Below are 27,704 nucleotides of genomic sequence, written 5' to 3'. Positions count from 1 at the left end.
CAATACTAGCAAGCCAAATAAGCAACGTCTCAGGGGGATTATGTACTTGACCAACTGAGATTTATCCCGCGACTGTAGTGTTGGCTTAACATTCAAAAATCAATTAACATAATCCATGATATCAACAGAATAAAGGACAAAAACCATTTGATGATCTCCATAGATGCAGATAAAGTGACAAAATGTAAGGTTCTTTCAAGATAAAAATTACCAAGTAGCAATAGAAGGAACATTCTCAACCTGATGAAGCCCATTTAAGAAAAGCCCACAGATAACCTTATATTTAATGATGAAAGACTGGATGCTTTCCTGCTAAGATCAGTAATAAGACAAGGATGTCTCTTTCCACTAATTGCATTTGAAATTGTTCTGGAAGTTCTAGACAGGGTAATTTGGCAAGAAAATGGAATAAAAGGCATTCAGACTGGAGAGGAAAAAGTAAAACTATCTCTATTTGCAGATGACATGATCCTGTACACTGAAAATGCAAAGGAATCCACAAAAGTATTATTATGTAATAAAGTAAAATCTAAAAACCCTAATAAGTACAACAATGTTGTAGAATACAAGATCAATATGTGAAAGTCGACAGCATTTCTAAACACCGGCAATGAAAAACCCAAAAATGTAAGTAAGAAGACAATTTCATTTACAATAGAATCCAAAAGAATAAAATACTTAGGAATAAATTTAATGAAGAAGTACAAGACTTACAGACTGATAATTATAAAATTTAATTGAAAGAAATTAAAGACGACCCAAATAGACAGAAAGACAGCTATGCTCATATTCTCCATGGCAATCTACAGATTTAAGATAAACCACATCAAAGCCCACCTGGCTTTTTTGCAGGAATTGACAAACTGATTCTAAAATTCACATGGAAATGCAAGGCACCCAGAATAACCAAAACATGGAAAAAAAACAAAAACAAAAACCCCAAACTGGTAAACTCACACTGCCTGATTTGAAAACTTACTATAAGACAAGGGCATAAGATTAGACACACAGATGAAGAGAACGGAATGGAGAGTTGAGGAATAAATTCTTACTGTTATGATTAACTGATTTTCAACATAAGTATCCAAACAATTCAATAAAGATTAGTCTTTTCAACAAATGGTGCAGGGACAACTGAATGTCAACATGCAAAGCAATAAATGTAAAATGGTGTAGCCACTTTGGAAGAATTTTACAATTCCCCCAAATGTTAAATATACAGTTATCATTATGACCCAGCAATTCCACTCCTAGGTATATAACCACGACAGTGAGAAAAACAGGTATTCAAACAAAAACTTATAAATGAATGTTAACAGCATCATTCATAGTAGCCAAACAGTGAAAACAACCCAAGTGCCTATCAACTTATGGATAAACAAAATATAGTATATCCATACACTGGGACACTATTTGGCCATAAAAGGGAGTGACGTATTAGTACATGCTACAACAGGGATAAACCTTAAAAACATGCTATACGAAAGAAACAGCTGCGGAAGATGACACATGTATGAGTTCACTGACACGACATGGAAAGAAAAGGCTAATCTCCAGAGATGGAAAACAGGTACGTGGTGGGCACGGCAACGAAGGGCATGGGCAAGGACTGCTCATGGGCAGGAGGTTTCTTCCTGGGTGATGAAAACGTTCTGGAATTAAGACAGTGCTTTGCGCAACTTTGTGAATATACCTAAGAACCACTGAAACATACACTTTAAAGGGTGAACTTAATGTTACGTGAATTATACTCCAATAGAGCAGTTATTAAAAAAATATCACTGAGAGAAATGAAAGATAATCTAGATAAGTGGGAGGTATAGACCATATTTATGGCTTGAAATACTCAACTCTCCCTCAACTGATCTATAAATCCAATGTAATTTTAATTCAATATCCCACTGAGGTGTTTTGTGTGTGGAAATTGACCAAGATGCACTAGAATTTATATGAAACGCAAAGGGTCAAGAGTTGCTGATACGGCCTGAAGAAGGACATAGCTATCAGCTCTAAAGACCTAGAAGGAGCAAACCAGAGCAGATCTGTATTTTAAAATGGAATTCCCTGCGTTACAGTTCCAACTGTTAACACCAGAAGTTGAACAAAATGACTGCATTGGTGATGGGTTTTCAACCAAAAGAAAGAAGGAGAAAAGAGGTTAAATACAGATGCAAAGATGAAGGATCAAAGGATCAGAACTTATTAAAAAAAAAAAGCAGTTATACTTGGGACTAAAGGGCAGATGGGAAGGGGCTAAAAAGAGGTTTTGTTCTTTAACTATGGGTAAGATACCTGAAAGTACAATCACTCTCCAGGTTAATTATTCACCAAAACTCCCCATGCATGCCCTGGTCCACAGTGGCTCAAAGTCATCAAGCGTGGAAAACCTGTGACAAAGAACTTGAGTGGACAGCTCTGGAAGGGAGTAACTGACCCCAGGGAACCACAAAACTGTAGGATGAGGCAAGATAATTTTGTTTCTAATTTTGCTAATAAGTAGAATAAACTTTCCTTTAGAAGATTTTAAACCTTAATAAGATTATAAATGACTCCACAACATTTAAAAAAATGTTTTCTACTTCAGCTTTTTCATTGCTTACTGAATACAAACCTGTTCCTTTTCTAGAAGATCTGCCTTTCGTCACTATTGGTTTCTTCTTCACAGTTGGTGCCTGAAAAGTAGAATGTTCTCTCCACCTCCGAAGCTGAAAATTAATGAACTTCCACATCATGAACGCCTGGGTAATGCAAATGGATGCCAGAACGGCAATTCTGAGAATATGAAGAAATAAACAGAAAATTAGAATGCATCAAAACCATGCCATTGAATAGTCTATCCTGCTTTGGAAACATTTAACTTAGTGCTAAATTCCCACTGTTGACAAGTTTACATTAATAATTACTGCATTAATAATTAATTCCAGAAGTTAAATAAATGCCTCTTTTTTTTTTTTTTTTTGACTACACCCACAGCCTACAGAAGTTCTTAGGGCAGGGACTGAACCCACACCACAGAGGAACTAGAGCCACAGCAGTGACAACACTGGATCCTTAACCTGCTGAGCCACCACAGAATAAACAGAATAAGCTATCTCCTAAATAAATGCTTCAGTACTTCAATTTAGACATGAAATTGTAACAGGTATGAAATCAAATCGAATGAATATTTCCTCGAACCCTGATGTTTATTCCTTTACTTTTTCAGATGATTCTATCATAAACTGATAATACATACTGTACAGTACAGAGAAGTGAGAAGAAAGTTAAATTGACTGTACCTAACAGCCAACACATTGAAGTTTCCAGTACTGAAATCCAGCTTCTGATTCTCTGCTCTTGCAAGGCCAAAGCCAACAGTGAGTACCGAAAGAATTAAAGTCAGAAGTCTTCCCAAAACAAACAGAACTGCCCACAGAGAAAATCTGTGAGAAAAATGTCACAAGTCAGTTGCACAACATTGCAGAGAAAAGATACTAGTAGAAATCAGATTCCTATTAAGTAAATGCACATTAAAACAGCATTTTGTATGGTTCTGCAAAAATGACTCTGAAATAAATTGTTTGTATTATATCACATTCTTGGGGATATATAACATATCAGCATACTTTAGGTTCTAGAAGTCCAGTAAAGAAATGTTTGATTTTTTGTTTAGCTGATCTCTTTTTTTGTGTAACAAAACTATTAATGATTCTCAGAACTATTGGTATACGGAACAATTTTGGAAAATGCTAGATAAAACAAAACAAAAGCTGTGTATTTGATTCTCATGAGAGAACTACAGTTCTCTAGTTTTACTTTTTTTTTTTTTTTTTTAAAGGATTTACACTCTTGACAAGTGATATCACTTCAATTCTGTTTTGAAGTTCAATATTCCGGTCAAAATATTTTACTATCTTTAAGGCTCTACAATCTACTATTTCAATTTCTTCTGAAACTTGACTCTCCCCTCTTATTCCTTCTCCCAAAGAAAAACATACACTAAACAAGACAGAAGTAGTAACAGAAAAGTAACCCTTCTAAACCCTCAAAATTACAAGTTCTAATATAATATCTCTATAGCTAAGAAAGACTGTCTGAGAGAACGAAATACCAACTTCAATTGCTAAATAGTGTCATTTTATTTAAAGGTGCTACTAACCACTATAAAACAATGTAACTGCCCACGGCATGGACCTTGGCAATAGCATGGGTCTTGGCAACACAGGCACTGACTTTAATTACACAAGAAATAGAACAGCTCAACAACTTACCCTTTCTGATACTTTTCATCACTAAAATAAAACAGGCGAGAAATATGGAAAAGAAACTCAACAAAATAGTGCAGCACCAAAAGAACAAGTCCTAGATGATTCAAGCTGTTAAAAGAACACATTTAAAATGACACAATTAATTATGAATTAAGACAGATTAGCATATGCTTTGCCCAATCCAGATACACAGCCAAGAAAAATCCCAACTCACTTCAAAAGATAAGCTCCGGCAATGTGAAAGAGGTAAAGGCCAATGTAGACGAGCTGACGAGGAATATCTTCCTGCAAAGAGGAAATTGTGTAACAGGTTAAAACATGGTGAAGCAGTTCTGCTCCGAGGAGCAGTGTGGCAAAATGAAAATGCACCATCAGAGCAGCAGGCTGTGGGCCCCGACTGCTCGCCCCTGTCAGCCACAGTCCTTTAACCTCTCCTGCTTGAATCAGAGGGACCCACAATCCCTTTCAGGACTGAATCTGTGGTTCTTTTGATAACAAACGTTTATTAAATGACAGTATTAATAACCATAATGCCCTTATAATATTAAAATTGCTCTGTTCATACTAGCAGAGATGCTTGTTTACCTAAACAGAATTCATATTCTTTATCTTGTGCTTTCATCTCATTGTCAGTTAAGTCACTAAAACCAAAGGTTAAACTTCACCTTCTCACTTAGGATACGACTTATTTGTATATCCTTCTCCTCTTAATAAGCCCACAAACCAGGTATCCAGACTTTATTTTTGTTTCTTTTTTTCTTCCACAATCCCTTCTGACCTGGTTATTTCAGAAACAGTGGTCTTCAAAGACGTAAGTTAAATAGATCATGAAATGCCAGTGAAACATATTGTATTACTTTATGAAAATTTTATCCTAGATTACGCACACATACAAACAGAATTATGATGTAAACTCTAATTTTTCTTTTAAATGGCTGCAACTGTGGCATATGGAAGTTCCCGGGCTAGTGGTTCAACCAGAGCTGCAGCTGCTGGCCTATGCCACAGTTCTAGCAATATGGGACGTGAGCTGCATCTGTGACTTATATTGCAGCTTGTGGCAATGCCAGATCCTTAACCCAATGAATGAGGCCAGGGATCGATGCATCCTCATGGATACTAGTTGGGTTCATTACCGCTGAGCTGCAACAGGAACTCCCAAGGCTCCAAATTTCTAAGGGGGAAACAGCACCAGGGGGACCCTCAAAAGTTCTAGTAAAAGCTTTTTGGTTTTTAAATTGCTTACTATTACATAAAAACAAATTTTTTTTTGGTCTTTTTTTTTTTTTTTTTTTTTTGCCATTTCTTGGTCCACTCTCGTGGCACATAGAGGTTCCCAGGCTAGGGGTCCAATCGGAGCTGTAGTCACCGGCCTATGCCAGAGCCACAGCAACGCAGGATCCAAGCCACGTCTGCAACCTACACCACAGCTCACGGCAACACTGGATCCTTAACCCACTGAGCAACACCAGGGATCGAACCCGCAACCTCATGGTTCCTAGTCGGATTCGTTAACCACTGAGCCACGACGGGAACACCAAAAACAAATTTTTAAAAAAAGAAACACAAATAAGTTTTAAAAACACACCACTTAGTAGAGAACATAAACTCTTTTTCCTCTCTAACAAACCTAAGAACACTATTACAAATCGTAAACAGACTAGATTTCAAAAAGACATTCTAGGAGTTCCCATGTGGCTCAGCAGTTAACGAACCGGATTAGCATCCATGAGGATGCGAGTTCCATCCCTGGCCTTGCTTATATAAGGTTAAAGATCCAGCACTGGAGTTCCCGTCGTGGCGCAGTGGTTAACGAATCCGACTAGGAACCATGAGGTTGCGGGTTCGGTCCCTGCCCTTGCTCAGTGGGTTAACGATCCGGCGTTGCCATGAGCTGTGGTGTAGGTTGCAGACACGGCTCGGATCCCGCGTTGCTGTGGCTCTGGTGTAGGCCGGTGGCTACAGCTCCGATTCCACCCCTAGCCTGGGAACCTCCATATGCCGCGGGAGCGGCCCAAGAAATAGCAACAATAACAACAACAACAAAAAAGACAAAAGACAAAAAAAAAAAAAAAAAAAAAAAATCCAGCACTGCCATGAGCTATGGTGTAGGTCACAGACGCGGCTTGGATACTGCAATGCAGTGGCTGTGGTGTAAGCTAGTGACTACAGCTCTGATTGGACCTCTAGACTGGGAACCTCCATATGCCACCAGTGCAGCCCTAAAAGATAAAAAGACAAAAAAAAAAAAAAAAAAAAAAAGGGAGAGACATTCCATTTCTTTTAATTTTTATCCTTAAATCTCAACCTAATTGAGGCAAAGTTGCACTTGCATTGAGGTACAGACAAATCTTCCCTAAATTCAGAATGAACTTTGCATCTCGCCCCGCTTTTTTGATAGCCAACTGCATCAATAATGGAGTGAAATACCATCACCGCTTCCATCTTGACAAGCTTCAAGTGCCTAGCGAGACCTTTTCCAATGATTTCTTCACCTTCCTAAAGGACAGAATACCAAGAAACCTTTTTCTAAGCATTGACGAGGTTAGCCTTATACAAACTGACCACTGTCAGCAATGTTTGCACACTCAAGGCCTAGACAGAGAAAATGTAAAAATACATGCGTGACCAAGAAGCGCCCACTACAAGGAGTGGTGGGGAGTGTAGATTACAGGCATTCCCATATTACTTTAAAAATATGAAGGTAATGGGGGGGGGGAATGCAGCATAATTTTTAGAGTGAGAAATTTTTATGTAGAGTCCATTTAGAAAATGGCTGCTTTTAGCAGGCCTGTTCTAGGTCAGACTTCTCTGCCATTCTTTAATTCCACTGGGGCTGGCACATCTGCGGGCAACAATAAAGACCTTGCCCAGCACCATGGTCTCTGGGGTGGACAAGTTTCCATGGGGAGTGTGGGTCAGGGGAGAACAGAGGAGGCCGGATGAAGAGGCAGTTAGTTCATGGTGTCAGTTCACTGGCCACCTTACAGATTTCAACAGGGGTCAGCACTGTTCCAGAGTCTCGAGTCCAGAAGGATATTAAAGTGGCTGAGAGAAAGCTATTTTGGTTTTTCAAGATATTTTCACACATTATCCTACGATTTTGTTATGTAGACAAACTTCTAACAGGAGCCAAAAATGAAATTTTACTAATTTTTTTGGTATAAAGATTAACAAACTTTTAGAAATACTTGAAGAGAAAAAATGTATGATGAAAGTGAGTTATTAGACAAGTCTGCCAAGTTTTGATATATTCTTAATGCTAATGTTCCCACAGTTTATATAAGGATGATGTCATGCAGTGATGACTTAGGATTCTTTATTTTTTTTTTTTTTTGTCTTTTCTAGGGCTGCACCCACGGCATGTGGAGGTTCCCAGGCTAGGGGGTCTAAAGCCTACGCCAGAGCCACAGCAACTCGGGATCTGAGCCATGTCTGTGATCTACACCACAGCTCACGGCAACGCCGGATCGTTAACCCACTGAGCAAGGCCAGGGATCAAACCCGCAACCTCATGGTTCTTAGTCGGATTCGTTAACCACTGTGCCACGATGGGAACTCTGGCTTAGGATTCTTGATAGTCTTAGTTTTTCATGGGAAGTCTAATAAATATAGTACACTTGAATGAAAACAAAGTCTAAAATTATAAATGACTTCAGGTAACACTTGTGGTTGTTGTTCCAACATCTTTTTATTAAAAACAGTCAGATATATCCTTTAGTAAATTTCTATTTTTTATAAGAAAATGCTTATCTTAACTAAACTGTACTAAAAAACGATCTTTACTATAAACTGAATGTCACATGTAAGGCAAAGATTTCCCCCTAAACCACAGACCAATATCATATTTAAATCTTTCCAGGAGTTCTTATGGCACAGCGGAAACGAATCCGACTAGTAACCATGAGGTTGTAGGTTCGATCCCTGGCCTCGCTCAGTGGGTTTAAGGATCTGGTGTTGCTGTGAGCTGTGATGTAGGCTGGTAGCTACAGCTCTGATTCGACCCCTAGCCTGAAAACCTATGCCGCAGGTGTGGCCCTAAAAAGCAAAAAAAAAAAAAAAATTCCAAAGCTCTCTTATTACAGAGATCTATATTGATTATTTTGAACAGCAAATAAATGTTTGAGTAAGATACGCAGCCTGAAAAACTCAATGTCACTTCTAAATGCTTCCAGAGATCTAGTGGAGGAATCAATTAAATAGAAGTAAAGAGGTTGTGTTCTGGAAAAATTGAGTTACATGAGTCCAAAAGTAGTTCTAGTGATGAACAACAGGTATTAACCACAAAGTTGCATATGAAAAGTGCGACTATAACCCCCATGAAGTAGGAGTCGGGGAAAAACATTTTTCTAATTAAATATACTTTATATGGCATACAATTACGCATCTGCATAATTAAACCAAATAAACTGTTAGGAAAAAAAAACGTGGTTATTTCATCCATACCTCCCTGAAACTTCATATTTTCAAGTTGGTTAAGAAATTACATTTTGGGGAGTTCCCGTCGTGGCTCAGTGGTTAAGGAATCCGACTGGGAGCCATGAGGTTGTGGATTTGATCCCTGGCCTCGCTCAGTGGGTTAAGGATCCAGCGTTGCTGTGAGCTGTGGTGTAGGTCACTGACGCGGCTTGGATCCTGCATTGCTGTGGCTGTGGTGTAGGCCAGCGGCCTAGTCTGGGAACCTCCATATGTCGCAAGAGTGGCCCTAGAAAAGGCAAAAAGACAAAAAAAAAAAAAAAAGAAATTACATTTTGAATCCTCTCCTGGGCAAAACAGAGGATTACTTATTTATATTGAAGCATATATATATATATATATATTATATTACAAGTAATTAAAATATTCTTCTTAAAAGAAAGTTACTTGTGACTAACAGCCTCTTGAACTGCTACTAACAGTGCTCCTTTCTCCATTTCTTTGTAGGATTGGTTCAAAACAATCACTGTACTAGTTTTCTCCAGTAAAGAGTTCTTCCAAAAATAATTTTTATAGAGTAAATTTTAAGAAACTGTTTAACACATATGCAGCTGTTACTTTCAAATTATGCTAATTACTTGCAACAGTTACTTTCGACTGTCATATGTAGGTGTTAAAAATAGTTTCAGTTAAGTTCTAAGTTATGCAAATTAGTCCATAAAAATTAGATTGCATTTCTGGAGAAATGCCATCTGGCAGGAACTGGTAAGAAAAGAGCTTTGAGAACTAAAGTGAACAATTACTTTGAAATGTCCCTCTTTACTTACATGGTCAATGAACAAGATATAGATGTACGAATTAATAACGAAACCCAGATGTATTATGTCCAAGGGTATAAAAGTACATGAGGAAAGCTTTAAATATCTGAGCCATGGTACTAAGACATCAAGGAGCCATGACGGTCTCAGCAGCACTGCCTACCAGAACTTTCTGCCATGATGGACGCACTCTCTATCTCTAATCCAAAACAGCATAGAGGATTTCCCGTTGTGGCTCAGCAGTTGGTGAACCTGACTAGGATCCATGAGTATGCGGGTTTGACCCCTGGCCTTGATCAGTGGGTTAAGGATCTGGCGTTGCCGTGAGCTGTGGTGTAGGTGGCAGACCTCGGATCTGGCGATCCGGCATTGCTATGGCTGTGGAATAGGCCGGTGGCTACAGCTCCGATTGGACCCCTAGCCTGGGAGCCTCCTTGTGCCGAGGGTGCGGCCCTAAAAAAAAGACAAAAGACAAAAAACAAAAACAAACAAATAAACAAAAAGCCAGTGGGGCTGAAACACAGAAAGTGAGAGGAAGTGGATTATAAGATGAGATAAAGGACACTAAAAAAGACCAAAAAAAAACAAAACAAAAAAATAGCAGAGTGAAGCCATGTGTGGCAAATGAGCACTTGTGACAGGGCTGGTGTGACCAAGAAGTTTTGTTTCTGATTCATTTAAATGTGGCAGGGGCTGCCGTTTTGGACTGTGCAGCTTTTGGATGTCTATGGTTCATACTCAGTGCTTACTGAATATGAAGGGTTATTGGAAATGGTGAGTCAAAGACTTTTATCTTAAGACAGTTCTTTTTTTTGGGGGGGGGGTTTAGGGCCGCACCCACGGCATATGGAGGTTCCCAGATTAGGGGTCGACTCTGAGCTACAGCTGCCAGCCTATACCCCAGCCACAGCAATGCGGGATCCTTAACCCACTGAACGAGGCCAGGGGTTGAACCTGCATCCTCATGGATGCTCAAGTACCTAGACTCATGAACTAACTCTTTAGGGTATATATAGAAATAAGTGTTTATAGCTTTCGAGAAGGCAGAGATAAAATGGTCCCTGCAAGGGTGGTTATATTTCTATTTTGGAAAGCTTCTTCAAGTAAGAGGATTTTTAAAACAATGCTTTAAGTGTGGAAAAACTTAAAATACATACAACAGACTGTAATAAATCCCCATATACATATCATTCAACATCATGGTTGTTAACTCATCTCTAGACTTCTTTTATCTATTGCCTCATCTGCATACCATTTGATACATAGAGATTTTTAAATAATTTCTCCCCCAAAAAGAGAATAAAAATACTTGATTAATATATTAGAGAGAAGAGTTCCCGTCGTGGCACAGTGGTTAACAAACCCGACTAGTATATATGAGGTTGCGGGTTTGATCCCTGGCCTCACTCAGTGGGTTAAGGATCCAGCGTTGCTATGAACTGTGGTGTAGGTCGCAGACACAGCTTGGATCTGGTGTTGCTGAGGCTCTAGTGTAGGCTGGCAGCCATAGCTCCGATTATAGACCCCTAGCCTGCGAACCTCCATATGCTGCAAGTACAGCCCTAAAAAGACAAAAAAAAAATAAAATAAATAAAAATAAAAAAAATATATATTTATATATATGAGAAAACTGGTGTGCTGGTATTATAAAATCAGAGAGTGTCAGTGTGAATGAGGCCCTTTGAGGGAGAAGAAGAAAAGGGGACCGGGAGGATTCCTGCTGTGGCTCAGCAGTGACAAATCTGGCTAGTATCCATAACGATGTGGGTTCGATCCCTGGCCTCACTTAGTGGGTCAGGGATCCGGCGCTGCAGTGAGTTGTGGTGTGGGTTGCAGATGAGGCTCGGATCCTGAGTTGCTGTGGCTGTGGTGCAGTGGTGCAGGCGGGCAGCTGCAGCTACGATTGGACCCCTAGCCTGGGAGCTTCCATATGCTGCAGATGTGGCCCTAAAAAAAAATAAAGGGACCAGGGGAGGGTGGCGGGCACAGATGGGAGACATGTTTAGAGCACAGGTGAGCAGCTCAATTTAAATGTTTCTTGTTTTTTTTTTTTGTTTTTGTTTTTTTTTTTAGGAAATATAGAAACTATAAACCACGAAGGAGGCTACTGCAGTGCTCTTGTAGTTCACTTACTGTTCAAACGAAGCAGACAAACAAACATTTTTCCCACCTATTTCAGGAAAAGCTTCAAGGTGAATGAAGCGTTTCCTGAACTTAACTATGGTTTACTTTTCTTAATACTGATTTTTTCTTTGGGACTAAAACATAGTCGTAGAATAATTAATCCATTCGGTCTCACTTGTGCAACTGCAAAGAATACCAATAACAGAAAATGAATATTACATTTTAAGGTTTGTTTAAATTTTTTTTTTTTTTTTTTTTTTTGTCTTTTGTCTTTTGTCTTTTGTTGTTGTTGTTGTTGCTATTTCTTGGGCCGCTCCCGTGGCATATGGAGGTTCCCAGGCTAGGGGTTGAATCGGAGCTGTAGCCACCGGCCTACGCCAGAGCCACAGCAACACGGGATCCGAGCCACGTCTGCAACCTACACCACAGCTCACGGCAACGCCAGATCGTTAACCCACTGAGCAAGGGCAGGGACCGAACCCGCAACCTCATGGTTCCTAGTCGGATTCGTTAACCACTGCGCCACGACGGGAACTCCCTAAATTTTAATTTATTTTAAATACAGTTTTAAAATGAGATACTGGCATGTCTAAGGTCCCCCCCAAGTTAAAAATAATTACTAAAGGTTTTTTCAAAAAACACCTAAGGATACTTTGTTTCTGTGGAAAGAGAGGAGGTGAGGGAACCATGGGGGAAGGGTAGAGGTTAGAGACATGAGGACATATCTCTCTCTCTTTTTTTTTTTTTTTGCCTTTTAGGGCCACACCCATGGCATAGGGAGGTTCCCAAGCTAGGGGTCGAAACTGAGATGTGGTTGCAGGCCTACAGCACAGCCACAGCAACATCAGATCCAAGCGGCGTCTGCAATCTACACCACAGCTCGAGGCCACACCGGATCCTTAACCCAGTGAACAAGGTCAGGGATTGAACCTGTGTCCTCATGGATGCTAGTCAGATTTGTTTCAGCTGAGCCATGATGGGAACTCCCAGGAAATATCTAATTTTAGAAAGACTTTTCAAAAAAAAAAAAGGAAAAAAATGAAAAATGACAAGACAATTTTTAAAACTCTAAGGTTCTTGCTTACTTTTTTGGTTTTCTGGAAGTAGAGTTCAGGAAAAGCATGAAACCAGTATGCCAACTGTGATATGTAGAAAAACTTCATTTGAAATCTGTACAACATAAGAAGGTAAAAAATATCCTTTAAAGCATAATGGTTTTAAAGAATAAAGTAAAAACAAACACTGGAAATCAGGATCTATTAAGGAGCTGCCTCGATGTCATCATTTCAGGTTCCCTTACAATACTCGTGTACTTTACACAACTGTCCAACAGCCACCCCCTGCCCCAGCTCCCTAGGGTCTCTCCACCCTCAGTCAGTTCCTCTGGAACGAACAGCAGAAGCAAAGCCATTACCTGCAGAACTCTGTTAACATGCAAGCGAGCTGTGAGGAAGCAGTCTCTTACCTATTAGTTAATTGCTACTGATGAGTATGTCATGGTAGCTACTGAAAACATAAGACTCTGAGAGAATCAAATCACAGATCTGTAAGGTTTCATCAAAAGGGAAGTTGAAGGGCAAAAGGATGGATGGAAAAGTGAAAGCGCACAGATCTAGCATCACCTGAAACTGGGATGGTCCCAATTTCAAACATGCCCTGGCTTTTCTTTTTTAAAGGGAAATACGGTTAACTCGGCCTGGTTCAGACACTGAGAGTCCAAAGAAACGGAAGCCCACCAGGATTCAAGAGAGGAGTAAGGCACTGACACCCTCCCCCAGGAGACAATCCTAATCAGCCTAGAATCCAGTCTCCTCCTCACAGCCCACCCCTCCAGTCCTCCTGCTTTCTCTTGGTTCCCCCCTGCCTCTCCTCCAGAGGTCTAATAGGACACAAAGCCACTCTGAATAATCCCAGGGGGTGGGGAGAGGGAGAAGGTACAGTTTCACACACGTATGATGTCTATCTCCTCAGTCTATAAGAGTGTGCTGAATGAATATAACTTTTAAAAGTTAGAATGGCTCAGGAGAGTGGGCAATATTGCAGGGCCATGTTATTTCCTCCTTATCTTTTTCTCCAATTCTCACATCACAATGCACTTACTGAACACTGTGTAGATGATAAGCAGCTACAGCCTGGCACAGCAAAGGAAATAGAAGACACAGTACTTGCTTGACAAGCACACAGACATGCTTGGTGGGCCTGGGTCTAATATAAAACTTACGTAAATGAGACAATTACAGAACAGCTAGGACAATGTACAAACCTAAAATACTACACACCAAATGACAAATTCAGGAAAGGAGAAGCCAATATAGGCTAAAGGAGCAAGGAAAATATGGACTAGAAGTCCTAGAGCTGGGCTTGAAGAATGAATAACTGTACAGAACCCTCAGGGCCAGCAAAATAAAAAAAAAGAAACAGCCCCTACCCTCTAGTTTATAGTGTAAGAGACTGAGAAATGGAAGGAGTGAAGAGACTGAGGGCAGAGAAAAGGAGCCCAAGTATGCAGAAGATGGATCAGCAACAAGAAAGGATGAGGGAGAAGAAAGGGAAGACAGAGGATTAAATCAGGATTACTGCGGAAATCAGTAAATCAGTTTTCTATGGGTAACCAACACGCTGAAAAGATTACATACATGAACAAAGCACACAAGACTTATTTTTCTTATGGTGGTGGGACTGTCAAAGACATACCTATTGTATGAATCTGCCTAAGGTCCTAATGAGAATAACAAGAACAAATTCTGCTTAAAAGTGACTTGCATGGTGCTTAACTAAGAAAAGCCCACCCAAAACTGACTTACGTCATCAGATTATGGGGATAGGCCCTCCACAGGATAGTTGGGTCTGAAATGTAGTTTTCCTAAGAGAGAAGATAGATACAAAAATTAGCTTAATGAACATGCAAGCTTCTTAAAAAATAATATAGTGTTTTCATTTCTTGCACATTTCTAATTCTCCACATCAAGTTCCAAAAAGCCTACCAAAGTCAAACTTTTTAGATGTTTTAGTTATTTTCCATTCAGTTCAACTGCTTACTTGAGTGTAATGAAAATCAATTTGAGTGATGTAAAGTCAAATATGACATAATTTCTGGGTTTCGAAATTCTTTCAATCCAGTAGAATGAAAGAGACATGTATGCAAACAAACATAACACAACCAAAAAACAGTAATGGTACGGAACAGGGTCCAGCAGCTACTGGGGGAGGGTGAATGCTGTCTTGCGTAATCAGGGAAAGGATCAGAAGGAGGTGGCACCGGACAGGGGACAGAAGATCAAGGTGCTGCCGAGTTGTACAGGAGTAAGTCCACACAATAACCAAGTCTTTTCCCTAGATAACCAGATCTGTTTATGAGAATTATTGCACACGGATACATTAAAAAAAAAAACCTTGGAAGTAGTGCAGCAGGTTAAGGATCTGGCACTGCCTACACGCAACCTGTACCACAGCTCATGGCAACACTGGATCCTTAACCCACTAGGCGAGGCCAAGGATCGAACCTATGTCCCTCATGGACTCTAGTCAGTTCATTTCTGCTGACCCATGACAGGACCTCTGGACTGTTTTTAAAGAAGGAAATGACTGGAAACTGTACAACTCAGGTAACCTAGTAAAAGTATCACTGTCATTTTTCCCTTTTTGCAATACAGAGATATCTGCAAATGACTCTAAGATATGAAAACAAGACTTGGATTGACAAAAAATGCGTAAGGCTTCCTGAAACATTAAACCTAGCTGGCAAGTTTTGCTATATAAAACCTAGTTAAAAGAGAGGCTTACTGATGGAAATTGAGTTACACCAGTTCAGCAGCAGAACTTCATTCAAAGCTTAGCAAGGAAGAACAATAATAGAAGAGGAATTTTTCCAAGGTTCACGGTTTGCTTATGAGCATTAACAATAGGACATCACTTTCCGTTCTGGGTATATAAAACGTAAATACAGTGAGAGATGAAAATTTAAACACAGAGCATACTTACAGATATTAGAATGAATGTGCCCCAAATACAAGAAAACAGGTAGAATGCACTAAGCTGACCAGATTCATTAAACTTGCTGTGTTTCGTTTTGGAGAAGTGCATTCGCCTGTTAATTTTCTAAAAATGGAAACAACTATTAATAATTAAGATCATATAAGATATTCACTATATGACTATCACAGTATGGAGAGCTAGTATTTTACAAAGTATAGATTTCTAAGATTGTATACTTACATCCAACACATACTCTTGAATTATGGCATGAATAATTATCGCCACTAGCATGTAGAAGAAAACGGTAGCCAAATCTTTGATACCATAGTAATAAAGGAACGCTGATTCAGTAGCTTGTTCTTCTGAAGGCCAAAAAGGACAGGACACACACACACACAAAAATATACATGAGATTATAAAAACAGCACTAAGTACAACATAGTTATGGAAACAAACAAGAGGAGACTAACCTAGTAAAAATAAGTTCTATAGGAATGTCATGAAGATTTGCTTTTGGAGACCTTGAATCTTAGGAGCAATGAAAACCAAGGAGACCACCTACAAGTCCAAAGCTTCAGAGATTTCTTACAAAGACTTGACGCGTGTTAGTCACAGCCATCAAAGACCAAAGAACAGGGAGGGGAGGGGAGGGCACACTCAGATCCTGGAGGAAATTGAAAACTGCTCTCCTCCCAGGTTATAGTAAAGTTATACTTAGCCCATTTGCCTGTCTTTTCAAAGAACTTTAGAAACTTTCTACTTTCTAGCTCTACTTTCAAACTAGATACCAACACATTTATGATTATGAGGGAAAAACTGACTTAAGTTGGATTTGACTTAGTTTTGAACTCTTAAGCAGTAGAGACAGAGGAAACTGCTACTTATAATAGTTTTCCATCTTTAAAATTGCTACAGTTTTTCAGAACAAACCTTAATCAAATACTTATGAATTGATGAAAGAGCTTTGTTCTTCTCTGGCAAACTCAAATTTCAGAACAACTTTGTGGTTTTGAGTCACGTGATATCCAAGTTACTAAATCAAATATTTACAAAACGATGTAACTGAACGAAAACCCGACTGACTCCATGTTGTATAATGGATCTTACACTCTCAACACAGACACTCGGGGCAAGTTTACTGCCTATGTTAACATTTTGTTTACTAAATACCTCAATTCCCTCACCCATGCTAGTTAAGTATATTATTGTATTCAAGTATAATCAACTTCCAATAACAACTTGATTTTCACATAGCATCATTCAGAAAAACTTTTTGAGATAAAAACTAAAAGTGTATTTTGGATGCTATTACCAGAAAATCCCTAGAGCTTACTGACATTTTCTCTAATCAAAACAGAGGACAGAACAGTAGAGCACAACAAAAATGGGAAAATAAAATGGGTTTTACATGTCTGAAACAGAACTCGCAGTCAGAAAAGCTGAACCTGAACATTGGACCTTTAGAAATCTTGACTGAACAATGACTCTTCAGACAAATGTAAAATATCTATTAGGATTTTCTTATGAAAAGATCAGAGGAAGAGAAACCAAAAAAAAAAAAAAAAAAAAAAGGAGTCTTTGATGGAATTTCAAATCCACTTACAAAAATATACAATAAACATTAAACACATAAAAACTGATCTTCATACAATATCTAGGGTGCAGTCAACCAAAAACATCAATCTTGCCTCACAAAACCAGCAGTAATATTCAGTCTTATCATGAGATCTGTGAAAATAATGAAGAACCTAGTGTTTATGGAAATTTCCAAGGCTGTCCAACTGAACTCTTCTACTTAACTAGAAAATTCCAAAACATATAGCCACCTACCTGTTGCAGGGAGGGTAACATTGTACTGAAGAGTAACAAAAATTATAGAGGCTTTCGCTGTTATCTAGAAAGAAGAAAAGAAGATCAAGTGAGTTTGTGACCTTCTCCCAAACAGCAAACAGGGCGGTGGGGCGGGGGGGTGCTGCAAGTTCTGTGCCCCCAGCTAAGGACTGAGAGTACTCCAGTTCCTGTGGCACCCCCAAAAGCACACCTGGAATTCTTGATCACCAAGGGGCTGAGCTTGGAAGTTCACATATTCACCCTGCAGTTTCAGATGAGTCTGTGCAATTCAACCCTAACTTTAAGATTTTAAAAGAGAGGAGTTCCCGTTGTGGCGCAGTGGTTAACGAATCCGACTAGGAACCATGAGGTTGCGGGTTCGGTCCCTGCCCTTGCTCAGTGGGTTAACGATCTGGCGTTGCCGTGAGCTGTGGTGTAGGTTGCAGACGTGGCTCAGATCCTGCGTTGCTGTGGCTCTGGCGTAGGCCCGTGGCTATAGCTCCGATTGGACCCCTAGCCTGGGAACCTCCATATGCCGCGGGAACGGCCCAAGAAATGCCAAAAAAAAAAAAAAAAAAAAAAAAAAAAGATTTTAAAAGAGAGACTGTCGTGCCAGTAAACAGTGTGTTGATAACGTGTTTCTTCTAGACCTGCACAATGAAGGCAGGATTCCCATCAAAAACTTTTTGAATGTAAATTAATGAAAGAGGAGGAAGCATAGTTACCATAACAAAAATGGATATGAGGTAGGGTCTGTGGCGTGTGCGTTCATCTCCCACACACTTGGCAGAGTTACATGGTCCATAAATATTTAACTGACCCGACTACTGGTAAAAGTGGTCAGAAGACAGAAATGGAGCGCTTACTCAATATTTACAGGCACCAGGCACTGTCCTAGGCAAGAAAGGATAACAAAGATGAATGATAGAATCCTGATGACTAGAAACTTAGTCGGGCCTGGGAGACAGGTAAACAAATTGTTATAGTGCCATAGAACCCGTGCCCAATCGAACTCAAGATAAACAAAGTATTTCCTTGGCTTTTGATTCCTTTCTGGGGTGAGGAATGAGGCATGCTCTGGAAAGGCTTCGCAGGGATGTGGCACGGAGCTCTACTGCTGGAAGACAAAAATCCCTGGGCTCACGAAGGGATGAAGAGGCTAAGAGAAACAGAAGTGCAAAGGTCAAGGAGCAGTAAACAGGAGGTCAGGCCTGGGCAAACCTCAGGAAGTGGTAGAAGGGCCTAGAAGTTACCAAGAGCTAGAAAGGGTCTACTTTGTTGAGGTAAGAAGTTTAGATTTTACTTTAGCCCAACTAAATGATGAACAGGGGGAAGTTATTTGTCTTTCTGGAAAGATGGCTCACTGTGGCAGGTTACTGGGCTCTGAAGGGCCTTCACGGACCCCTATCTTTCTAGGACAAGAACAAAACTGGCCATGGGGTCCACAGCACATTCCAGGGGCCGGCCCCTCTGCTCAGCCTCTCCAGCCTCTCCTGAGACCACGTCCTTAGCTCCCTGCATTCCTCCTGCCACAGGCTCTGGGACTTGGTTTTTACTTCAAACACTGTCAGAAAACCTCTCTGCTTCGGATCTCAGTTCAAGCACAACTTTTCCAGGAAGCCCCCTCCATCTCCTCGGGTAGGTCATCTCTGAGGTTAGATGACCTCAGAGACCGGTGTCCCTTACAGAACACATTCTGTTGGTGGGATTATATTACTACCTGCTGCCTGCCTCACTCCTGGGACAGCAGGCTCCATGGGACCACACCTGTTTCTGCTCATCACCACATGTTTAGAGCCCAGCACTGCGAATGGCACATATCAGGTGACCAATCAATAGTACTGAATAAGAATTAGATAAAAGAGGCAGAATAAGGCTTGCTAAGCAAGAGGGAGGAATCAAGGATTATGTACTGATGCCTCAACAACTAGGGGAAAAGCGACACTATTAATACAAATGTGGAATGCAGGAGGAAGGGAGGTTTTAGGGAAAGAAGAAATTGAGTTTTAGATAAACTTAGATTTCTGCGAGACATACAGATGGAAACACCAAGAGGCAGGTAAGGCCCACGTCTGGAACTCTGCTGGGAGACCCTATCTTAAGCATCTGGAAGTCTCTATTTACAGGCAGCACACAGTACATGGTCAAGGCTGTGGAAGTTAGGACTTGATGAGAAATAGGACAAGATCAGAACCATGGAGAGACCACAGAAAAAGCTGGTGAGAAATACGAATGACTGAAGAGAGAACGGAGATTGATGCCCCAAAGCCAAAGGGGAAATGTTTTCAAAGGTAAACAGGCATTAAACTTTGCGTTGATAAAATCATAATTTCAAAAGAGCTGTGTCAAGAAAAGAGTGCAATGGAAAGGACAATTTAAGAAAGTCACCAGTGGCCGCAGCTTGCGTGATTCCAATGAAGAAGTGAGAGCAGAAGCCACATCAGAGAGGACTGCAGAGCACGAAAGGAACAAAGGGGCTCCCAGCGGTAGATGCCAGGGCAGGGCTGATGTTCTGTGATGAAAGAGGACGAGCCTGTGCGGGGGCAGTCAGGAAAGGGGCTGGGGCCAGGGAGAATTTAAACATGTCAGGGCAGAATGGACCCAGAGCTCTGGTAGGGAATGAAATACAAGGACAGCACTCCAGGTTAATCCTGAGCAGTTTTCCTCTTTGACCAGGCAGAAGCAAAAATGATGAGACCTGTAAGTTCAAAAGACAAGAAATGGAAGAAACTCACATCTGATAAACTCTCACTATCCCCATGGGAGAAAAAAAACCAATGTCATCTGTTGAGCATAGCTGAGGACTCAAATGATGAGTATTTTTATAGTTCTTTTGGGAAAGAAGTTGGCCAGGGGAAAGTAAAAAGATCCCTGGGTATTATTGATATGAAGTCAGAAACCTTTCATTTGTAACATTATCTATCAGCATGAGTGTCTGACTTTCTCTGACAACCCTTAGCAACCCAGGGGAGGCACAGAAAAGGCAGCTGGCAGGCTGCAGCCACAGGTGGTGATGCGCAGGCCAAAGAGGGAGAGAGGCTGAGCTGGCAAGGGAGCTGGGCCTGGGGAGAGCATGGACAAGTGGCTGAAGCCTGCATGAAAGGAAAGGAAAGCAACGAAGGTGCTAATACACTGGAGAAAAAGAAGGGGACGAGACACCACAAAAGCTCGGACAAGGTAGAGAGCTGGCAGCTGAGCAGCAGAAGGAGGGAGAGGGACAACATGTAGGCTGTGGCTGAGCTCTGCTCTGCCAGAATCAGGATCTGGAAATAAGGCAGGCCTGGGAGATAAAGCCGTGACATGACGGGGGTCGATATATAAAGGTCACCTGACTAGAAAAGGCCTGTAAGGCCTTTCTGTATTACATTTTGGGTCATTCACACAGATGCATGGGAACAGAATGATGACATGAGTTTCCAGGGGAACACTACTTTCAAGCAGTTATTTTTAATAAAGTTGACTGGTTACTGAATTTTATGTTTTAATAGCTTTATTTAGATTTCATGCATAAACACACATTCCACACCCCTGTTTTCAGTTTGGAATATGAGGTCACCACTACCATAGCTAAAAAAACTTTTTAAGAGTCCTTTACAAATGACAAGTAAAATTCTTCAAAGACAAATTTAATATCAAATTCCCAAAGCAACAAAAATTAGATTATCTTTTTATGCTAGGCTTCCAAATAAAATTAAAATCTGGCTTTCAGCTAGGTTAGCAGCAGACAGTAAGTAGAAAAAGAAGAGGAAAAATACAAACTGCATACCCCCAGAAAGTTTATAGAAAAATTAAACCAGGAGTTCCTTGGTGGCTCAGCAGGTTAAAGACCTGGCATTGTCACTGCTATGGCTCAGGTTTGATCCCTGGCCCTGGAACTTGAGCATGCTGTGGGTGCAGCAAAAAACAAAACAAAACAAACAAAAAAATTAAAACAAAGGAAAAAGAAAAATTAAACCAGTAATCATGCTCTTGGCCATTTTCTGGCCTCCTAAGCCTCATATCCCAGGCAGCATTGCTTCGGTTAAACAATTATTACAGTTAATCAATAGTAAGACAAATTAGTTTGGAATAAAATATGCTACAAAAATATACAATGTATTCAAAAGTATAAATAACTGAGTTAACAACAATCCTGGACATTTAAAACCCTGCTCTCCATTTATAAGAAAATTTTGAGACTTATTCAGATATATTTTAAACAGGTTACCACAAATTCTGATGAATTATTTAATTTTGTATTGTATACAGTATCATGACTATCATAATATTTCTTTTCTTTTTTTTTTTTTTTTTTTTTTTTTTTTGCTATTTACTGGGCCACTCCCGCGGCATATGGAGGTTCCCAGGCTAGGGGTCTAATCGGAGCTGTAGCTGCCGGCCTATGCCAGAGCCACAGCAACACTGGATCCAAGCCGCGTCTGCAACCTACACCACAGCTCACGGCAATGCTGGATCGTTAACCCACTGAGCAAGGCCAGGGACCGAACCCGCAACCTCATGGTTCCTAGTCGGATTCATTAACCACTGCGCCACGACGGGAATTCCAATATTTCTTTAGTGGGCACAGGATGGGGCTTGGTATCTTTTCTTATTATACAGAGATGTTGACTATTTTGTACTTGTTACTACGACACTGACTGGGTGCCTCAGAGATAACAGCAACTTCTGAGTATCAAATCCCACTTCCTCTCCGGCTTACATAAAAATTAAGCCTTTAAAAAAAAAAGAAGGAAAGAAATGTTGGTATTAAGTCATGCTTAAAAATAAAACAAACCTCCCAGACCATTCCATGACAGATATAATTGTAACTGTCCCCTAAACCTGGCATGGCACAAACAACCCAGACTCCTGAGTATCTGGAAAATAACTCCCTGCCAAAAGAAAATAGTCCTAGTGGAAAGATCTAGCTCCTTCTCCAGAGCTTTACTTTCAGAAAGTTCCCCAAGTATCATTACCTCTTTCGACTGTTCAATTTTCCTAACTCCAATTTGAAGCCATTAATTATAGACCGTGATTTGCATTATGTGGACAGATACCGACTGTACTAGAAACATGATTTCAAAATTCACAGCAATTTTACTGGTGGTGCCTGTGGCATGTGGAAATCCCTTGGCCAGCAATCGAACCTGTGCCCCAGCAATGACCCAAGCCACAGCAGTGACAATGCCAGATCCTTAACTGCCAGGTCATCGGGGAACTCCCACAGCAATTTCTGATAACATGAAATTCTCTGCAAATTAAACTCTTCCATTTGCCCCAAACAAACCACAGCTTTATTAACCTTACCGTATATATAATTTATTTATTTATTATTTTTTAATTAAAAAAATTATTTTTTTGTCTTTTTGTCTTTTCTAGGGGCACATGGAGGTTCCCAGGCTAGGGGTCTAATTGGAGCTGTTGCTGCTGGCCTATGCCAGAGCCACAGCAATGCCAGATCTGAGCCGAGTCTGCAACCTACACCACAGCTCACGGCAACGCTGGATCCTTAACCCAAACCCACTGATCGAGGCCAGGGATTGAACCTGAAATCTCATGGTTCCTAGCCGTATTAGTTAACCACTGAGCCACTATGGAAACTCCTATATAACTTTTTTTAGATGCTTACTGTTGGACCCTTCTCTCATATAAAAATGCTCTCTTCTAAGAAAAAAAAAACTGCTGTCTTCTCTTTCCCAACTTTGATAGATAACAAAAGAATAATGAACTACCATTTACGGGATGCTTCCTGTGAGCCAAACACTGAACTAGGCATTATACAAAGTTTAATTCTCAGAGTAATCTGATGAGCCCTATTTTATAGAAAAGCAACCAAGTTGTGAGAAGTTAAATGACATGCCCTAGGTCACCCAGTTAGTGAGCAGTAGAGCCCTAACTCTCATTCAGCACCTATGCTGATTCTTCATTCTGGCTAGTAATATAGTACCTGCTACTGTTTTGTCAATTTCACCATAAATCCTCTGACATTTCCTCAATATATTTACACAAAAGGCTTAACACTTCTGCTGCAAAAACATCAAATTCTCTATTATCCTAGCACAAACACTGTTATTCTATAATTAACATTGAGATTCAACAGCAATTATTATTATTATTTTTGTCCTTTTAGGGTGGCACCTACGGCATATGGATGTTCCCAGGCTAGGGGCTGAATTGGAGCTGCAGCTCCTGGCCACTGCCACAGCCATGCAGGATCCTTAACCCACTAAGCAAGGCCAGGGATTGAACTTGCATCCTCATGGTGGATACTAGTGAGGTTCATTCCCGCTGAGCCACAAGGGGAACTCCAACAGCAATAATTTTAAAGGTCAAGCAGCAAAACTAACCTAGTGAATTTCTTCTCATATATATATAACATGCTTTCAAAACTTAAAACTTTAACATATGGTAAGAAAAATGTAGTACACCCTGCACAAACTTCCTTCTGTATGCTACTTTTAACATTTTTTGAACTGACTTTAAATGCTGCTATTTAGATCTTTGTTGTATCTATTTAAATTGATATATTTTACAGATGTATGTACAAGTGAAAATCCACTTACTGTTAAAAAAAAACCACTGACATGAGAGGCTAGGTACAGGTGGTGAACTTCCCCAAAAATGTGGTAAAAGAACAGGAAATATTTTACATAAAAGCAACATTACAGCATTCTAAGTGTCAGCATTTCTGATTTATATTCCATTTCATTCAAAGCACTGAAGATATACCTTGCAGGTAATATTACTCCTAAATTATATCTTTAAAGTCAGGAATTCCTACCACGTGGAGACGGGTTATGCGTGTTTTACAAAATTGTTCAACATACTGTATACAGAAAAGTATTACTTCCAATAACAAAGCAGAAAGTATATATAAATTTAAAATTTAAAAAGTGAGTACAAATGCTGCATTGCATTTTTAGTATCATATACGTTCATACTTTATAGACTGTGAGATGCCTTCACACCACATTATCTTATCTGTGGCTGTGAGAACACCACAGGTGATGTTACTTCCTTACAAAGAGTAGAAAAAGTGAGGTTTAGCCTTTGATCACTAAATAAGTAAGTAGCACAGGCCCAGCCTAAAAAGAAGTAGGTGACATAAGTCAGTTCACGTCTACCTTCCCTTTCAGGATAACTACTACCTCCTTAGCAGTGGACTAAACGGACATAAATAACAGTCAAGAATAAAAAAAAAAAAAATCGATATCTAGATCCAGAAAAGCCTATTTGAAGAGAAGCAAAAATAAAATATAAAGTTACCTAATAAGAACCTTAAAAAAAAAAAACCCACCTAAAAACTATATTCATCTTTTGGCTGTCTCATTCCACTAGTTTTTTTTTCATGAATTCTTAATGTCACTCATCAAATATTTTGTAAGCACCTCCTACATCCCAGGCCCTATTCTAGACGCTGGAGATTAAGATAAAAAAAATTTTTTTTTCTGCCCTTCCAGGAAGCGCGCGGGGGGGGGGCCACAATAAATAAGTAAAATCGTGTATTTGATGGGGCACAAGAGCTAGAGAAAAATTAATTAAAATGAGAAAGAAAATAAGGAATGGGCGTGTGCATTGGGGAGCGAGGCAAAGAAAGCCGTAGGATGTTACACGCTCACCCTGCAAAGTTTATTACCCACATTCAACAGCTGTTAAGTAAGTCATCACAATACTCGATACGTGGGAAGAGAATTTACACACTCCTGACATTTCCATCCTCTCCTACTTCAAGAAACAAAAAGAAAATTATTCGACTCCTCGGCACTGCTATTCAAAACCCCGATTTCTCGACCAGACTTTGCTTCTTTACGGAAAGAGCAAAAAGTCGGGGCAAAAAGTTCGATCACTGGTAACAATACCAGTTTGCGAGATGGGAGTTAAAACAATCCCGCAGCGGTCACTCGCTGCCCCGCGGCCACCGCCCTTCCACTGGGCTGCGGACGCCCGGCTCGGTCCGTCTCACCCCAAACTCCGTGCTACGGCGGCCCCCGCCCCAGGCACCGGGCGCTCCCCGGCCCCCGGGGCCTGGCCAGCCCGCCGCGCCGGCCATTCCCCAGCCCGCCCACCGCCCGCAGCCAGCTCGGCGCTCAGGGGCCGCCCCCGCCGCCCGCCGGCCCCTCGCCGGCTGCCACGTAACCCTTCGCGGGAACCAGGAACTGCGCGGCGCGGCCGGCGGGAGGGGGCGGCGGCGGCGGCGGGAGGGAGGCGTGCACCGTGGCCGAGGGGGCGACCCGGCGGCCCCGACCCCTGCAGGCGGGAAGGCGGCGGCCAGGCCCCCGGGGCCGCGGAGCCCCAGGCCGGGGCGGGGCAGGCCCGCTCCTCCCGGCCGGGCGGCCGGCACCTCCCCGCGGCTGGGGTCCCCCCCAGTCCCGGGCCGAAGGGCTGAGCTGGCAGGCGGGGCCCGGGGAGGGGGGCGGAGGGGCGGTTAGGGAGCGGGCCGGGCTCACCTCGAACATGAGCCCCAGCAGGAAAACCATCGCCATACAGGAGACGATGTCCGCGTGATTCTGCAGGACGAATTCGTGGCTCAGGACCGGGGGGCTCTTGGTGCTCTTCTTGCGAATCGCCATGGTGAAGCCGCCGCCCGTGCCTGCAGGTGCTCCGCCCCGGCTCCGCTCTTCCCAGCTGCTCACCGACTCGCCGCCGCCGCCTCCCCCTGGCTGCTCCTCACAGCCCCGCCGCTGCCGCTCGCTGGGGCTTCACTTCCCATCCCACAGCCAGTACGCAGCCGCCGGGGCCGCCCGGAAAAAAAAAAAAAAAAAAAAGTAAAACCGAGCCCACACTGAAAGCGAGCATGCGCAGTGGGGAGGCGGCGCTCACTCGTGCTGCGGCCGCCCCTGCGAGTCCGCAGCGCCGCCTAGGGGCCGGAGGCCGTCCGCCCGTGGCCGGGGAGTGTAAAGGAACCTGAGCCGCGCCTCCTGTGCTCCGCTCCAGGGCGGGGGTTGGGAGTCGTTTGGGGCGCGAGCAGGAGGCTTAACTGGCTGAGTCCGCGGCAGGGTCCGAGGGCGGCCACGTGCTGTGGCGTGCAATGCAGCCCATCTGCCTTCCCGCCTTCCTGGCCACCCAGCGCTTGGGTGTCACTGCTTGCTTCCACCCTATCACGTCTTGAAAGCCACTGCCACAGTCACGATAATCTAAACATATGACTACGGCTGAACTACACGAGGGTAGGCACATTCTTCTGTTTTAGCATCTGCCTTAAATATTAACTTCAGAGTTATTTTAAACACTCCTGAGTTCTTTCTCCTGATCCTGGTAGGCTTGAGTTAGTTTTTTAAAAAGAGCAATTCCTATTTGGTCTCACCTACCCATCCCCCATCCCCATCTCCCAATAGCAATCCAACTGAAGACGAGATCAGTTTGGGTTTACTTGCTTCGAACTTATTAACAACACTTCTTGGTAACCTAGGGAGGTGATTTTTAAAAAGTTTGAGGAAGAGACATGTCCTCTTCTTCCATGTTTCTGCCCCAAACAAGATTCCTTTGTATTCTTTCTTCCGATGAGCTATACTGCTATTTACCGATTTGCCAAATCTAGAAACCACAGTCATCCTAGACTAATCCCTTCCAGCGTCCTTCCATGTCCAAACTATTACCACTCTGACCACTTCCCCCTTCCCAGTGCTGCAGCCTCGGGGGGGGGGGGGGGGACTCATCTCTCACCTGTGATATTACAACTCTGGTGAATCCCTTAGTGGGTTAAGAAGGTGAGTATTTTAATCAGAATTCTGTCACTTATTACCCTCATGATCATAGGCTCAATTTCCTCATTTATTAAGGTATTCAAAAATATTTATTGGGCATCTACCATGTGCTAAGGAACTGAAGGAAAAAGACAAATGAACCTATTCTTATGGGCTTTCATTCTAGAATGGGAAGAGGATCTTTTTTATTATTTATTTATTTATTTATTGTCTTTTCTAGGGCTGCACCTGTGGCATATGGAGGTTCCCAGGCTAGGGGTTGAATTGGAGCTGTAGCCCCCGGCCTATACCACAGCCACAGCAATGCCAGATCCAAGGCGCGTCTGCGACCTACACCACAGCTCACGGCAATCCTGGATCCTTAACCCACTGAGTAAGACCAGGGATCGATCCCGCAACCTCATGGTTCCTAGTCATATTCTTTAACCACTGAGCAATGATGGGAACTCCGGGAAGAGGGTCTTTAAACAAGATGTAAAAAGTGAAACATATGTAAAATTGAGCTGAGGGTCTTGGAGAAAAATAAAGCAAGGGAAAGTGTGGGGAAGTTGCATTTGCCTGAAGACCTGAAGAAGTGAAGGAGCAAACAATAAAAAGATATCACCAATAAA

The 27,704-nt window shown here is 41.7% G+C and overlaps 1 protein-coding gene across 4 annotated transcripts in view; it reads right to left on the bottom strand.

The window, feature by feature from the left end:
- Positions 1–26,104, bottom strand: part of TRAM1 (translocation associated membrane protein 1) — a 31,819-nt gene extending 5,715 nt beyond the window's left edge. The window contains exons 1-10 of one of the 4 annotated variants that reach the window (XM_001924618.7): positions 25,837–26,104; positions 17,411–17,474; positions 15,821–15,942; positions 15,587–15,703; positions 14,410–14,468; positions 12,691–12,775; positions 4,462–4,532; positions 4,251–4,355; positions 3,279–3,422; positions 2,612–2,772 (exon numbers count right to left, since the gene is read on the bottom strand). In XM_001924618.7, coding sequence (XP_001924653.3) covers positions 2,612–2,772; positions 3,279–3,422; positions 4,251–4,355; positions 4,462–4,532; positions 12,691–12,775; positions 14,410–14,468; positions 15,587–15,703; positions 15,821–15,942; positions 17,411–17,474; positions 25,837–25,959 — 1,051 coding nt within the window. In that variant the 5' untranslated portion in view covers positions 25,960–26,104. Of the gene's footprint in view, positions 1–2,611; positions 2,773–3,278; positions 3,423–4,250; positions 4,356–4,461; positions 6,232–8,258; positions 8,311–12,690; positions 12,776–14,409; positions 14,469–15,586; positions 15,704–15,820; positions 15,943–17,410; positions 17,475–25,836 lie in introns of those variants that run through there. The other 3 variants (XM_013988065.3, XM_085022143.1, XM_085022144.1) reach the window with 3 other exon arrangements.
- Between the last annotated feature and the right edge of the window lie 1,600 nt (positions 26,105–27,704).

This window comes from Sus scrofa, chromosome 4, assembly GCF_054392235.1.
Source record: "Sus scrofa isolate SSC_HxYL_T2T_F1_AM1 chromosome 4, Sscrofa_HxYL_maternal_Yorkshire_Landrace_v2.0, whole genome shotgun sequence".
Taxonomy (NCBI): domain Eukaryota; kingdom Metazoa; phylum Chordata; class Mammalia; order Artiodactyla; family Suidae; genus Sus; species Sus scrofa.
The sequence above is the reverse complement of the archived record's forward strand: the minus strand, read 5'-3'. Positions and strand labels throughout refer to the sequence as shown.